This window comes from Eutrema salsugineum, unplaced genomic scaffold (assembly GCF_000478725.1).
Source record: "Eutrema salsugineum unplaced genomic scaffold, Eutsalg1_0 scaffold_15, whole genome shotgun sequence".
Classification (NCBI taxonomy): Eukaryota; Viridiplantae; Streptophyta; class Magnoliopsida; order Brassicales; family Brassicaceae; genus Eutrema; species Eutrema salsugineum.
Genome location: NW_006256867.1, coordinates 7,524,213 through 7,540,550, shown reverse-complemented (window position 1 = coordinate 7,540,550; position 16,338 = coordinate 7,524,213). Strand labels below are relative to the sequence as shown.

General features: G+C 39.4%; 2 protein-coding genes and 1 non-coding gene across 3 annotated transcripts; 1 reads left to right on the top strand and 2 right to left on the bottom strand.

Annotated features, from left to right (window-relative positions):
• Positions 1–67: 67 nt before the first annotated feature.
• Positions 68–1,222, bottom strand: LOC112088124. Its single transcript, XM_024158281.1, has one exon. It carries the CDS (start codon positions 1,220–1,222, stop codon positions 68–70), a length of 1,155 nt encoding a protein of 384 aa, XP_024014049.1.
• LOC112088123 lies at positions 1,222–3,965 on the bottom strand. Its single transcript, XM_024158280.1, has 3 exons — positions 3,057–3,965; positions 1,547–2,953; positions 1,222–1,494 (listed from the first exon to the last, which is right to left on the bottom strand). The coding sequence occupies exons 1-3, from the start codon at positions 3,963–3,965 to the stop codon at positions 1,222–1,224; spliced, it is 2,589 nt and encodes an 862-aa protein (XP_024014048.1).
• Positions 3,966–5,023: 1,058 nt separating this feature from the next.
• On the top strand, positions 5,024–5,130 carry LOC112088274. Its single transcript, XR_002900439.1, has one exon. It is a non-coding gene; the product is annotated as a small nucleolar RNA R71 (small nucleolar RNA).
• The last annotated feature ends 11,208 nt before the right edge of the window (positions 5,131–16,338 follow it).

The following is a 16,338-nucleotide window of genomic DNA, read 5'->3' as shown; positions in this document are numbered from 1 at the left end:
AGACTTACCAGTGGATTGCCGTCCACCAAGCGCTTGTTTAAAGTCATTAGCTTGACTTGATGGTGATTCAGACAGGAGGGGCACCATCCAGAGGAACTATGTGTCCATCTGGAATCGCAGCTTTGGCCCAGTAGTGTTTCACCCTTTGTCCATTCACAGTGAACTCCCTGCTGCTGTCTGGTGTGAGGAGGACGATGGCACCATAGGGTCCAACTTCCTTGACTATGAAAGGACCTGACCAACGAGAACGCAGTTTACCAGGAAAGAATTGCAAACGAGAGTTATACAGAAGTACCTGGTCATTCGGTTTGAATTGCATGGAGAGGATTTTCGAGTCGTAATACGCCTTGGTCCTCTCCTTGTACAGCTTCGAATTCTCATAGGCATGGTGCCTGATCTCGTCCAACTCATTTAGCTGTATCAGTCTCCTCTCTGCAGCAGACTTGATGTCGAAATTCATCATCTTTATCGCCCAAGCTGCCTTGTGTTCGATCTCCACTGGAAGGTGACAAGGCTTTCCATAGAGCAGGTGGAAAGTTGTGGTGCCTAGAGGTGTTTTGAACGCTGTCATGTACGCCCAGAGTGCATCGTCCAACTTCGCAGCCCAGTCCTTCCGAGTTTTACCCACTGTCTTCTCCAAGATCTCCTTGATCTGTCGATTCGAGACTTCAACCTGTCCACTCATCTGAGGGTGATAAGGAGTTGCAACTCGATGATGAACTCCATGTTTCCTTAGGAGTTTCTCGAAAACCTTGTTAATCAAGTGAGAACCACCATCACTTATAACAATTCGAGGCACTCCAAATTGAGGGAAGATGATGGTCTTGAACATCTTAAGAACCACTGAAGAATCGTTGGTGGGGCTGGCAATGGTTTCGACCCACTTAGAAACATAATCAACAGCAACCAGGATATACTTATTCCCATAAGAAGAGGGAAAAGGACCCATGAAATCGATACCCCAGCAATCGAATACTTCAACCTCAAAGATGAAATTTTGTGGCGTCTCATGTCGCTTGCTGATCTTCCCTCCTCTGACAAGCATCACACTGCGAGATAAAGGCATGTGCGTCGCGAAACATTGTAGGCCACCAAAAGCCTGCTTGAAGAACCTTAGACACTGTTTTAAAGGTCGCAAAGTGTCCAGCATATTCAGATCCATGACAATGAAACAGCACCTCTGGAACTTTTGACTCTGCAATGCTTCTTCTGTAAATCCCATTAGAACGGATATGGCTCGTCCCAGTGATATCTCCTCAGCTCTCTCAGGAACTTCTTCTTTGCGTACCCCTTAAAGTTCTCAGGCTCAGCCTCTGCAGTGAGATAATTGGCAATATCAGCATACCAAGGACGTTGTGTGGCAGATACAGCAGTTGAACTGATCTCAGGAAGTCTGCTTCGAATTTTAGAAGTCTTTGTGTTCTGCTGCGCAAGGTGTCGCGCGACACTAGTGGTGGTGTTGCTTGACACTAACGTTTCTCCAATTTGAAAAGCCTGCAATTATTTGTCAAATCTGCTCTGAAACCCAGTTTTCCACATAGTATACATTCTTCTCTGGCAGAAAATCATCTATGGGTACGTCCTCTTCAACCCTGATGCGTGAGAGATGATCTGCAACACCATTCTCAACACCCTTCTTGTCTCTGACCTCAATATCGAACTCCTGAAGAAGTAAAACCCATTGCAGTAACCTTGGCTTTGCATCCTTCTTCTGCATCAAGTATTTGAGTGCAGAATGATCTGTGTGCACAATAACCTTCGATCCCACAAGGTAGGGTCGAAATTTCTCAAAAGAAAAGACCACAGCCAGCAACTCTTTCTCAGTAGTAGCATAGTTTCTTTGAGCATCATCCAGAGTTCGACTGGCATAGTAGACTGCATGAAGCTTCTTGTCCTTCTTCTGTCCAAGAACAGCACTAACAGCAAAATCACTGGCATCACACATCACCTCAAAAGGCAAATTCCAGTCAGGGGGCTGCACAATAGGGGCGCTTATCAGAGCTTGTTTGATCTGTTCAAACGCAGCAAAGCATTCGTCTGTAAACTCAAACTTGACATCCTTGCATAGCAGAGCAGTAAGAGGACGTGCAATCTTGCTGAAGTCCTTGATAAATCGACGATAAAACCCTGCATTACCCATAAAGCTTCTAACCGATTTCGCAGAATCAGGTGGTTGCAAACTCATCATGACGTCAATCTTTGCACGATCTACTTCGATACCAGCTTCAGAAACTTTGTGTCCAAGAACAATCCCATCTCTGACCATAAAATGACACTTTTCCCAGTTAAGGACCAAGTGTTTCTCTTCACAGCGAGCCAATACTTTGCAGAGATTATCCAGACAGTCTTTAAAAGATGATCCATAAACTGAGAAATCATCCATAAAGACCTCCATGAAATCTTCAATCATGTCAGTGAAGATAGCCATCATACACCTCTGGAAAGTTGCAGGAGCATTACAAAGTCCAAAAGGCATTCTGCGATAAGCAAAAGTGCCATATGGACATGTAAAAGTTGTCTTCTCTTGATCATCTGGATGGATAGGAATCTGGAAAACCCCTGAATAACCATCAAAGAAGCAGTAATAGGGATATTTTGCAAGTCTCTCCAGCATCTGATCAATGAAGGGCAATGGAAAGTGATCTTTCCTGGTTGCTGCATTCAGCTTCCTATAATCGATACATATCCTGTGTCCAGTCACTGTGCGCATTGGGATCAGCTCATCTTTGTCATTCTTCACAACTGTAACTCCTCCTTTCTTAGGAACCACGTGCACAGGACTGACCCAATCACTATCTGAAATTGGATAGATGTTCCCAACTTCCAACATCTTCATGATCTCCTTCTTGACCACTTCTTTAAAATTAGGGTTTAACCTGCGCTGGTGTTCGATCGACGACTTCGATTCATCCTCCAGGTGAATTCGATGCATGCACAGATCTGATGAGTATACCTGAAATATCATCAAGAGAATAGCCAAGAGCTTTGCGATACTTGCGCAGCTTGCTCAGCAGTAAGGTAACCTATGCGTTGTTCAAAGAAGAATTGATAATGACTGGATAAGTGGAGTTAGATCCTAAAAATGCATACCTTAGCCCTGCAGGGAGCTGTTTAAGCTCGATCTTGGGCGCTTTCTCTTCACTCCAGTCAGAGAATTGCTTGGCCTTTGCAGGAGGCACAAGTTGATCTATCTGCGCTGCCAACTGCATGACATGCTCGCTGGAATCCAACATCTTCAAGTAAGATGCTGAAATTTCGTCCAAGTGCTCAGTTTCAGTTGCAGATGTGGTCAAAGCTCCCTCCAGTGGGTCTGTGGGTCTCATCTCATGGAAGATCTCCTCTGCGAATTCTGTGAGTGTGTCCACATAGAAGGTTTGACCATCAATTGTAGGCTTCTTCATCAGCTTGTCCATATCGAAGTTCATCACCAGATCTCCAACATTCAGAGCGATCCTGCCTTTCCTGACATCGATGATAGCACCTGCTATAGCTAGAAAAGGTCTCCTAAGGATAAGAGGATCTTTAGGCTCCTCTCCATACTCCAGAACCACAAAGTCAGTCGGTATCATGCAGTCTCCAATCTTGATTGGAACATCTTCCAACACTCCTTCAGGTATCCTTCTCGATCGATCAGCCAGGATAAGAGATATCCTTGTTGGCTTGAAGTCAGTCATGCCGAGATTGACAGCGACTGAATATGGCATGAGGTTGACACTTGAACCCAGATCACACAGCGATCTCTTGAATCTATCCGTGAAGATGGAGCAATCCAAGACAAAGCTTCCTGGATCAGTCAGCTTCTCTGGAATTTGATTCTGAATCACAGCACTGACTTGTTCAGAAATCATCATCACTCCTTGTTCATGGCTGAGATTATTGGTCACCAATCGCTTCACATAACGCCTGATAACAGGAGTGATTTTCACAGCATCAACCAAAGGGATTTCTATCACAAGCTTTTCCATCAAAGCCTTGCATCGTGCATCATCTAGCTCTTGCTTGGACTTCCTAGGCTCCTTGGGTAAGGAACCTTAGGTTTGTAGACTTTCTCCTCAGTAGATTTCAGACTTGGAGCAATATCAGCTTCGCTCTGCGATTGGTGACGTGCGACACTGGTTGTGGTGTCGCTCGACACCGGCTCTGCAATTTCAGGAATTTCTTCAGGATCTTCCAAATCCACGACCTCAGCTGCAGGAGGTGTCTTCTTGGGCTCATAACTCAAATTTTTACCACTCCTCAATGTGATGGCACTGCAGTGATGCCTTGGATTGGTGTCAGTCTTCCCAGGAAGAAAACCTTCTTGTCGTTTCACAGATCCTGCTGTTTGAGCAACCTGGGTAACATGGGTATCAAGCTGCTTAACATGGGTGTTCAAAGCCTCGATTTTCCCATTCAGATCAAGGTAGAGAGCATCCATCTTTCCATTGAAGTCCACGGTGAGTTTCTGCTGACCTTCCAGAATTTTTTCCAGCATAGAATCTCATTTTCAGGAGTTTGAGGTTGAGCTGAAGGAGTGGTGTAGTTTCTGGAAAAACTGTTGCTGGAGTAAGGCTTCTGGTACTGAGGCTTACGCGTGTAACCAGAGAGGTTCTGATAACTGTTGAAGGTGCTCCTCTGATTGTTTCCACTGTAACTTATGTTACCTTGCTGATTACCAAACCTCTGACCCCGAAACCCTGATCCATTTACAAAGTTGACATTTTCCTCCTCAGCTTCATCCTCAGGCTCGAAACTCTCCACTTCCTGTGCGAGTCTGACAGACTTCTTACCCACTAGAAGGCTATGCACAGAGTCAAGCTTAGCTTTCACCTCAGCAATCTGCGATCTATCCATGTTCCCAGCTTGCTTCTTCCGCTCAAGATTGGCATTCTTGGTGCTATTGCTAGATGCCAAGTTTTCGATGAGCTCAACAGCTTCGTCTGGGTATCTGGTGTTGAAATTTCCATTGCTCGCTGCATCAAGAGCCATCTGATACCTCCAATCAATACCTCTGAAGAAGATACCTAACAGCTGCACATCGCAGAAGCCATGATGGGGGCAGTCTCGCTGGTAAAACTTAAATCTCACCCAAGAAGCTTTGAACGCCTCAGTTGGTTCTTGAGAGAATGTCGAGATTTTTGTTCTCAATTCCTCAGACCTAGCATCATCGAAGAAGTTGTGCAGGAAGGCATTCCTGGTCTCCTCCCAAGTAGTGAGTGATCATGGCTCCAACTGCTTCAACCAGTTAGCTGCTTCTCCAGCAAGAGAATAAGGAAACAGCTTGCAGAGGAGGAAATCATTGGACACTCCATTGTATTTTATGCTGGTGACCAAGTCCTATAATCTCTCGATGTGATCTATAGGGGGCTCATGAGAGTGACCATGAAAGGGATGCTGACCCACAAGAGTGTAGTACACAGGTTTCAGCTCAAAATCGTTCCTTTGAAACGCAGGGGCGCGAATCCCAGACCGATTTGCAGGTGCAGGTTCCCTCACATTCTAATCTTTTGGAACGTTCCTCTGATTTGGAACGATCGCAGCATTACCACGCGGTGCAGGTGGTGGATTCTGGTTAACAACATCCACTGGTAAAGGTGCTGGTGGAATGATGTTACCATCTCCATCAAGCCTTTGGCCTCTCGCATTGCACACATGACCCTCTTGGTCTCTCCAGACTCCAGCATCATCACGAACAAGTCCGTTGGCGTTCTCCATCATTGCCGTATCTTTTGCTTTTCTGTTCGTTCGCTCTAACTCAGCTAGCTCCTCGTTGCTCAAATTCACTAGCGGGATGTCCTTGTTGCTTCTGGTTCCACAAGTATGCATAAACCTGAAGCACCAAAACCAAAGAGAGAAAACAAAATAATTAAATTAGGTTATAAAAACGAAAGGTGTCGCGCTCGCTTGAAACTAAGAAAAACTTAGTCGAAACTCAAAAATTAGGTTTAATGGCGAAATCAAGTCCCCGGCAACGGCGCCAAAACTTGATATGCTCAAAGTTTAATCCCTAAGCTACTCTGCAAGAGCACAGATGTGCAGTTGTAGTATGTAGGGGTCGAACCACAGAGACAAGAGATCACTCAATAAACCTTATAGGATTCGAATTACGCTAAGCGGAAATATAGGAAATAAATAGCGATTCAGAATGAAAATAAATAGGCAACAGTAAAAGGATGTAAGTTTGATTTGAGAAAGATTAGGTCTAGGGCGTTTTTCAGGAAATCAATAAATGCAGATTAACTTGACTAATCAGAGTTCAGGTTTACGCACGGTTCTAGAGCTCGAAACACAGAACTATAACTAACCAACTTCCGTTGTGAAAATTATCTAAGTTAAAATCCTATAATTCTAAATTCTTTTGTAAATCCTACAGATTTAAACCAGATTTAATACACAAGTTCGATATGTTCACAAAGCATCTGAACCAAATTCCTTTGCGAATAGCTACTTTGCTCACCCTAGGTTCTTTCCAGTTATTCAATTACACTTCCGTATCAATTAAGCAACCTAAGATCTAAGTTCTAGGTGATCAGTCCAGAATTAGCTTTAAGAACAACCTATGGTGAAGAACTAACAGATATGAACCCTAACTAGCAAGTTAATCGAACATTCAAAGAAAACCCTAATTAAACCCTAAACCTAACAAGTGATCTACTCAGACATGATTATTAGAACAACAAACATGATGAATAGAAAGCAATAGATTAAATCAAAATAGATAAAGGGGTTCGAAATCTTCTCTCTAAACGGACAGAGTTCAGACTTCTCTCCTCTAGCTCTCAAAATTGCCCAAAGCAAAAACTCAGAGTATCTCTCTCTCAAAAATCTAAGGTGTTCGTAAAAAGGGAATAAAAACCCTATATATATATCTCTAAAACACGTTTTGGGCCTTCTTGGAATTATTTGGGAATTTCTGGGCCCAACTCCTTCTTCAAACAGGAAACAAAATCGTCTTTTCCTTATTACTTTGACAAGTGTCGAGCGTCACTCTCCATGGTGTCGAGCGACACTAAAGCACAAAATCCATCCTTGACGAATTTGATCCTGATTAAGCTCCAAACTGCTCCAAAATCTCCAGTTAAGCTCCAAACGTACCTAAGACCTGTAAAGACTCCAAAAAACTCGAAAAACACTAAAAAGACTCTATAAATAAGACTTATACCATGGTTAAAAACCATGATATATCACACTTTGACACATCTGCCCCATGAGCACCCACACACACTCCGATCACCACACAAATTCACAGAGCGAGCTCACGTTCTGACCATGTAAGCGGTCCACAGACCAGTCGAGTCACACCATCGTGCAGCGCTCGGTTAAGGGAGCAACCCAAGTACCTCTCCGAGCCTCTTCTCTGGGCTGTGTCTTAACCGAGAAATTCCTCCTTGAATTCTTTTTGGCCTAATCCTACATACGAACCTACATGCATCACACAATCACTTTGCAGCCTCACCCGCAACAAGCAACCAAACAATGGGCCTCTCCCGTATTTCTAAAACAACTCATGGGCCTCACCCGTAATCTGCCCTTTCAAGACTTATCACCTAAGCTCAGTGGTTGCCAACCGTCTCTTGTTCCTCTTTTCCCTACCCAGTCTTATTCTAAGCTCACCGGTTACGTACTGGGTATTGCCTCTGCCTTTTCGGGACTTTTCTTAAACCAAGCTCAATGGTTTCTCAGTCTCTTTCCCTACATTGTTCTTATAGGACTTACTCTTAAACTCAACGGTTTCATACCGTCTATTGCCCTCCTATACCCTTCTGGGACTTATCCTAAACCAAGCTCAATGAATTCCCACTGTGTCTTGCCCTTGTTTGCCCAACAGGGACTTACCTCACATACCGCATAAACTCCTCATCTACTGTTTCACTCTACCATCTCACTGTTTCCTTAACGGTTACGCTGGTACCGTCCTCCCGACACATCTGCGAATGCAAACTCCATGGCTGCATCCGTGGATTCACCGCCTTTACACAATCCCAAACACTAGGTATTTATTCCCAAAGGATTAAACCACCATGCAACCCTTTTAACACCTGCACCAACCATGGTCAGCAAGTTTAACACGACTAAGTGACTCACCGTGATTATCAAAGTGACTCACCTTGATTATCCTGATGCGATAAGTCGGATTCCGCTCGCCTATCTTCTACCTGCGCATCTAACCACGACCCCCCTTCACGATCTGCTTCACACTCTCTCGGACTTTCTCTCTCTAAACTCGCTTGAAAAAATTTCTAGAGAGAAGCTGAGATATCTCAGAATAAATTTTTGCTTAAGGGTTCAGTCCTATATGTAGCCGCGGTTCAGCTCATGCAACCATACATCTGTCGCCCAAAATGTCCCATCAGTGCATGCAGTGATCCGCCTTGACACCTCGCGAGTCTACAGCACTTTGGTTCAGTCCTAGGTCGGCTCAAACAGATTTTGTCCCCCATTATCTCTGTTTTGTCCCTACATGTCAGCGAAAATAATAAAGGCGATACTGTATCTACTACAGTCCCTATTCTGTTCAGGACTCCCATCCTGTCGCTCAGTATCCTCAACAGTGTGTGAACAGTACCCAGCACTCAGAAAACTTGCGGTTCAAGTTTTGCCGACCAGCTGGTCCTCTCGGTTGGTGACATGTGTTGCCCTGCTACAGCCCATTTCCCTTTTTCTTGTCTCTGAGCTTTTTCCTTCTCCTCTTGGCTATAAATCCTCTGATAACTATTTGGGTCCAAGTCCCAACAGCCCCTTTGACACTTAGGTGATTTTCTTGGTTTTAGGCTAATACTCGGCCAAATCCTTCACCTCCGAACAAACTTGCAGTTTGTCCGAGTTTGTCTTCTTCTTTTTCGAGCAAAAATCTTTTTTTCCATCCTTTATCTTTTCCAGGTTGGTTCGCTTTGTTAGAAAAATTTTTAAATTTTCACCGACTCCGACTAAGGCGTTTCTCGGCCAAAATTCCTTGCCTCAGACAAGTTCCTTGCTGGTGAGATGCTGCTGGTGAGCTGAGTCGCAGCAAGTAGTACCAATAAACCCAGGTCCATCTCCACTAATATCTAGCCTCATCTGATGCAATATTAACTCCTCCTTTGCATAAACAACACATCAGGTATCACTCCAAACATTTGTAAATGAACATTTAGCATTTTTCTTTATCTTTTTCATTTCATGTTTGTTTATCCTCTTTCTCATGCTTTTATTACACATGGACTGTGTAATTTAAGTGTGGGGGAGGTCTTTTGTGTTTACTAATCATGTTTTCTATGTTCTTATTTTCTTTTTTGCATCTTGAGTCTTATTGATCATGCATAGCATCTAAGTGCATAGAAAAACCAAAAAATAATCATAAATTTTGAAAATTTTTCACAAAAAAGGTTCATTTAGTTGCATTTACATTTTAGGATTGTGTGTAAATTGCATTTCATATAGGTTTGCATCATATGCATAGAGAGTAATGATAGATTTTTTTCAAGAGAGAGCATCACTTTAAGAGTTTGATTCGTTGCCCTAGTTTCTAATTCTCTGATGCTGCAAACAAGAAAGAAATCAAGATTGATCCATGCTTGGAACTTGTTTTTCACTTTCTTTGTGTTAGTTGGATCAGGCTTTGAATAGTTTCATCCCTGCTTAAAGTGATAACCCTGAATTTGACTTCTTAGTTGTCATGTTCATGCATTTGTTTGTTGATTCATGGGTACCATTAGATATATTTGAGCTTTCTTATCCCTTTTTGCCACTCTTGATAGCTCAAATAGTTGTTCTCCACTTTTGAGACTGGTACCACACCTTGAACTTAATCATCCTTGAAGCCAAATGATTAGTGTGTGCATGTGAGGCCTCTTTCAAAGTAGACTTGGTAAAAGGTGTTGGGTCTAGAGAGACATAGATAGGGCTGCATGTAGATTCTAGTCCATCATCAGGACTAGCTTAGGCTTGGTTGAGGTTTAGGGGTTGATTGAGCTTTGTGCTGAAAGTGAGATCTTTGAGAGTGTGGAAATGAGGAAAGAAATGGGAATGGAAACTCTGCAAAAAAAGTGGTGAGTGAGAAATGAAAAGAAAAGCTCTAAGTGAATTGTTAGTCTCAAGAAAAAAAAATAAAAGATCAAAAGAGAGAGACTGAAAGAAAAGAAAAAAGCTAAGTGTTTAATGAATAGAAACTCACCAAGTGTTGAAAATAAAAAGAGCATTCCCCTATAGAAAAAGTAAAGAAATGAATGAGGGCTGATGATCATCAAGGCAAAACGCCTTTGGGAAAAGTGTAGCTTAGAGAGAGAGACTTTATGGGTTTAGATTAGGGAGTGAAAGCATTTGGAGTGTTGGGTAAATGTAGTTCTATATATGTATGCATCCATTGCTTTTCACCCTTAGCATTCTACTAAAGTCTGTTTTTTCATTGAGAGGTCCCTTGCTTGGAGTACAAATTACTTGAATGAGATCACCTTAATCTCAAAACCCATTTCCTAGCCAAATTAATCAACTTCTTTTGCATGAACATGATCCACATGATACTTTAATGAATGTCAAAGGGTTGGAATTAGGAATGCTTGTGAAGGCTGATTTTTGGGCTTGATTCACTTTTTGATGAGTATGACTAATGTTTTATGAGTAATCTTGTTTGTTTTGCATTTAAGAATTAGCAACTAAGAAAATGAACTTTGAATTCTTTTAGTGATCAACTCTCTCATTTTGGAAATGAACTCCCAATCATTCAACCTCTCTCTCTCATTTGTTATAGTTTGCTTGAGGGCAAGCAAAGAATAAATATAGGGGAGTTGATATATTCATATATTTTCATGTTTAGGATGCATTTTTGGTCCCAGAATAGAGTCTCATGCATGCATTTTAGATAGATTCTTCATGTTTTGTCTTTGTTTTAGAGTTTTAGAACTTTGCATTAGGTCCAAGGGAGTCTTGCATGTTAGGAGTGATATTCAGGTGCTTTGGATGTGTTTGGGAGTAGAAAAGATGGAACAAGTAGAAGAAATGGTGAAAGAAGGTGAAGAAATGATGAAAATGGGCATTTGGAGGTTATCGTCAAAAATGGTGTACCACGGGAAGGATTTCTCGGCCAAAACACTTACTGTGGGAAGGATTTCTCAGCCAAAACTTGAATCGCGTGCATATTCTCTCGGCAAAAATTCCAAGGTGTCGATACGCTTCAAAGATCGTGTTGCCGGAAAGCCTTTTCGTCCGATTCAGTTTTTGAAGTCTTCATTAAACGTAAAGAGGATCGAATCACGATTCCAAAAAATTGGAATCAATGGATTTAGGGCAGTGATCTGGAAGATATGACCAACAGAAGATGAACCTGTCTCGCATCCATTCCGGACCAATCCGATGCACCTCAAAGATTACCCAAGACGAAGCCCTTCCCTTCCGATCAAGTTTCCAAGGCCTTCATAAAGAATTGAGAGATTTTAGTCATCTTTCCAGAACGCCTGTAATCATCTGATTTGGAGTGATGAGTTGGAAGATATCGCAAACGGGGAACAGACATGTCTCGCAGAAATAAACCAAAACCTCTTGAGCAGACGCAAAGAACCGCTTACTGGAAAGCCTTGCTCTCCTTGGATGCACCCGAACTATTCAGAAAAGTTCTAGGTAATTGAGCTGTGTTCCTTCTAGAGTTTGTCCCGAGTCTTTTGGACCAATATCCCATAAGTTATGCAAGCTCAAGTGCAAGTTGGTCCGAGAAAATGAGAAATGTTGCAACTTAAGTGTTGCGACTGGGCTGAGTCGCAGAAACATGTGTTCAATTCTGGGAATTATGCTGCAAGTGATGCTGATACAAAGGAGACCCGGAGCAGATAGAGAAAAGCCACAGATAAAATTTTCTAAGTGTGGAAACTTGCAGTGACTCAGGTGCTGCGGGTGGAGGAGGAGAAGACCTGACTCGCAGGAAGGTTTGCTTGTGGCTGCGACATGAGAGCTGCGGGTGGAGAAGGAGAAGACCTGACCCGCAGGTACACTCGCTTCAGGCTATGAGTCAGGTGCTGCGGGTGAGAAGACTAGAACTGAGCCACAGCAAAACTTCATCAGCCCAACAAAACCGACTCAGTACCCAGTTTGTTCTGGACTGACCCGGTTCGAACCAAGAGTCTATAAATGCATTTTAGGGTTTTTTCTAAAGACTTATGCTTTATTCCCTTAAATTATTTGCCTATTTTGTGAAAGAAACATACTTTGTGAGAGATATCTCCATTTTTAGTTCTTAATCAAAAGAGTTCTTGAGAGTTTAATCATCAATCCATCTTCATCATCCCATCTTCTACATCTATTCATCATCTAGTCATGTTTAACTTCTCTTCTTGCAAAGGAAATAGAGAGTTAAATATGATTAGTGAGTAGTCACCTCATTAAGGCTCTAGAAATGTAGGTTACGATGCTTAGGAGTTTGATTAAGGTTGCTTATGGCTAGATTTATGCATCTTCTTCTTGCTTAGCCAATCTTAATGCTGGGGTTTAGATGATCTCTCTAATCCAGTTCTTTGGAATTTCATCTACCCAAAAGGTGTTGGATGAAATGGCTGAACGAGATAAGTCAATAGTCTATTGTTTGATTCACATGGACATGTTGTTTTGAGCATATATGGTATATTGGGATTGATCTCTAATGCATTCCTTTCATTGTGTCTCTAATGATGATTAGGTATGAGCAATGTTTGGTTTAGTGTCTTGATGCTTGGGAAAGATTAAGACTTTTTGGAATCTTAAGCTGATTAGATCATTTATCATCATTGTCATTAGCTCCTTAGTTAAACCCTGATGCACTCTAACCAACTATCATGTTTAGAACTCTATGTTTTAATATATTCATATCATCTTAACCATTTGCTGTTTTTGTTTATTGCTTGTTTAAGTCTTTAATCTTGTTTAATTACAATATTGTCACTTGTTTGAATCTAAACCATCTTGTTTTGCTTGGATTAAGAGCTGGTCACATAGTCTAGTGTACTAAGCACCACACCTTAGATTGATAACCTTTTGTGCTACAACAGACAAAGGGGATTGATACCCAAAGAGCCTGAAAAACTCATGTTATCAGCTACTCTCTCTTTTGAAGTCTTATGTTCCTTCTGGAATAGTCGGCTTTCCTTGTTTGATCATTGTGCTTTCCCTAGCTTGATTCACTCCATGCGAAACTGCTTCTTGGATTGATAACATTTTGTGCTACAACAGACAAAGGGGGTTGATACCCAAAGAGCCTGAAAAACTCTTGTTATCAGCTATTCTCTCTTTTGAAGTCTTATATTCCTTCTGGAATACTCGGCTTTCCTTGTTTGACCATTCTGGTTTCCCTAACTTGATTCACTCCTTGCAAAACTGCTCATTGGCGCGTCTTTTTCATCCCGAATGTACGGTTCAGGCCCGTGGTTCAGACGCGGTATGGCCTCTGCTGAACCTCTGCTTTTCCTCTGGTTTCTCTGAAGGGTCATTGTCACCTGACAGGTGTAATAACAATACATTAAATGCCAATCTCTTGGGTTTGTAAGGGTATGGGCAATTAAATCAGACTAAGGTATATTTCCATTGTCGAATAGAGAGAAATTTAAACAGCTTGGATCCCTCGATACAGAGACCGGGCTGTCGGGGTTGTTTCCATGGACGACTCCATTCTTCGGGTACATGTGCGGATCACACTTCCTTATATCCTGATCCTTCCAGATTACCAAGTTTATGCCTAAGACATAGGGAACGTGACCTCTCCTCCTCCTGACCACTCATTTTTCGACCGTCTTGTCTCTGACAGCGTGGCATACGCTCTCAGATACGAAGAATTCAGAAACATGTAGTCTATTGTACTATATCTCCCGAATCTAAATGGATTTGAGACCCCGTATATCATATTGGGTCGTAAGTCCAATATAAATATTCACTTGGTATAGGGAGCTGTACCTGAAAAAATGTTGTGAACACTATGTGCAAGCATGCAGTTCGTCCACATAGAAAAAAATCGAATTTATCATCAACAATTTCTAAATTAATTTCCAGTTTATTATTTTTAAAAAATACAATAATAACTGAATTTTTATAAATAGCTTCACATATATTTTAAAAAAATTCAAATTAACCTAAAATAGTTGTATAGATATTTAAGAAAATCTAGAATAATATAAATTGATATCTCTATTTTTGGAGTTAGATATAAATATAAATAAAATAAAAATTTTAATGAATATTATAATAAATTAAGATAATGTTAAAATTGTTTCCAGACAGAACTTTATAAACAAATGTTTAGGAGTGTTTGGATGCAGATACTAAAAGTATAGAAAAATTTTTTTTTTTGATCCATTTTCACTGAAAGATTATTAAATAAAAATTCTTAAAACATTTATATAACTTTGTAGTTTCGCTATTAAATTCAAGATTTTATACATTTGGTAATGTACATATAGTACAAATATAATATATACAAAGTAAAACGAGTTTAAAATGAAGGGGAACCATAATAGTGAGAACTGATCAGTGAAATGCCTCCAAACTCAATGGTCCGAAATCCTCGACATCTATTGACTTCTCCTCTCAAAAGATACTGGGGTCAGGTTTACCAAAACATTTTCCTAACATAATTTGGTGCATTACTCAAACTATCTCATCCAAGTCTGTTTATTTCAGGAATTCATGGAACAGGAAGTAGTGGATAGGAGTTAAAAATCCAGAAACAAATAATTCGGCTATTGAAAAACTATATCCGAATATTTCTTCTATTGTTTTTCTATCGTCTTAATCAAATACGAGAAGTTAAAATCACTATCTAATACTCAATAATTTTGAAAGTAAAGAATTTTTTTTAAAATTGAGGTAATTTGAAAAAGTTTAATTCCAAATGGATAACTTGGATATCCCAACTACAGGTCTGTTCCTTTACCTATTGGACTACAGTAAAACCTCTATAAATTAATGTCGGAACCATGATATTTTATTAATTTATCATGATATTAATTTATCTATAAATTAATAATTATTAATTTATAGAGAAAATTTGCTTTCAGCTTATAATTTTCTAAAAATTTCTTTAGAATAATGTTATATTTTAAAATTTTAAAAAATTTCGTAATGTAAATTATGTTTAACAATCATAACTATCGCAATAAAATAGTTTTTAATACTATATTGGATTATACATGTAAAAATATACATGTTCATAAGTTTAAAATTTATAAAAAGACTATGGTTACTATCCATATTATTGATGATAAAATTGAAGATAACACTACAATACATTTAAAAACATTTACAGATAAAAAAATCAATTATCACATTAAAAATAATCATAAATTTTGAATGTATATCGTAAAACATCAATAAAAACTACTTATATAATAATTAAAGAAATAAGATCCAATGAGATTTCAACCTTAGTAAAAGCAAACACATTAGTCATATTTTAGAATACTATATTTACATATATTTGTATAAATGTATATAATTATTAATTTATATTTTTGTTGGGACCATATATTTACATAGGAATTTCAAAAAATATTATCTTATTATCTTATCGAATTTGATGGATTTTTATATTGGCCTGACTTGGGACCAGTAAAATTTATTAATTTATAGTGATTATTAATTTATCGAGTATTAATTTATAGAGGTTTTACTGTAATTTAAATACACTCAAACAAGTAAGTAGTAACTATATCAATAAAACAAGAAATTCAATGCTGCACTAGCCGAGTTAGGGAAGCAGCATTTGCTTTCAAAAAAACTAACTAACAAAGAAAAGTAAAATAAAATGACAATTCATACTATTAGTTTAAAGTAAGATAAACTTCAAAAAAAAATTATTGAAAAAATTCAATCACTATTTGTTTAACTTTGAAGATTCATTTTCTATCTATTGATAAATTTAGAAAAAGCAATAATATTGAATAAATAATAGTTTCATATATTAACTTTGATATATAACTTAAATCAGGAAAAAAATGGCTTTTCACATCTAAAAACAGTTATCTTTTTTTTTTTGGCAAGAGATATGTTTTCAAATTAAAAATAAATATATATATATATATATAAATAGGGTATTTTCCTCATTAAACCTAAAAAAAAACTCTCATAAGATATCTTTGTTGACATTTGGAAAACACCTGCAGCATGCAAAGGGTATTAACTGAAGACATAAGAATATGTGCCAATATTAAATTCATCAACAACTTTATAGTTGACCAAAAATTAAATCATAAAAATATTAAGACGATTTTAATAAATTAAGGAAATTATGTTTAACACACAATAACTCAGAATCAAATACTGTCACCAATCACCAGCTTTTCTTCGTTTTCTTCTTTGTCACCATCGGAGCTATTCATTTTCATCATCAATATAAAGAGATACGAGTTGCTCTGTTTGGTTTTGATACAA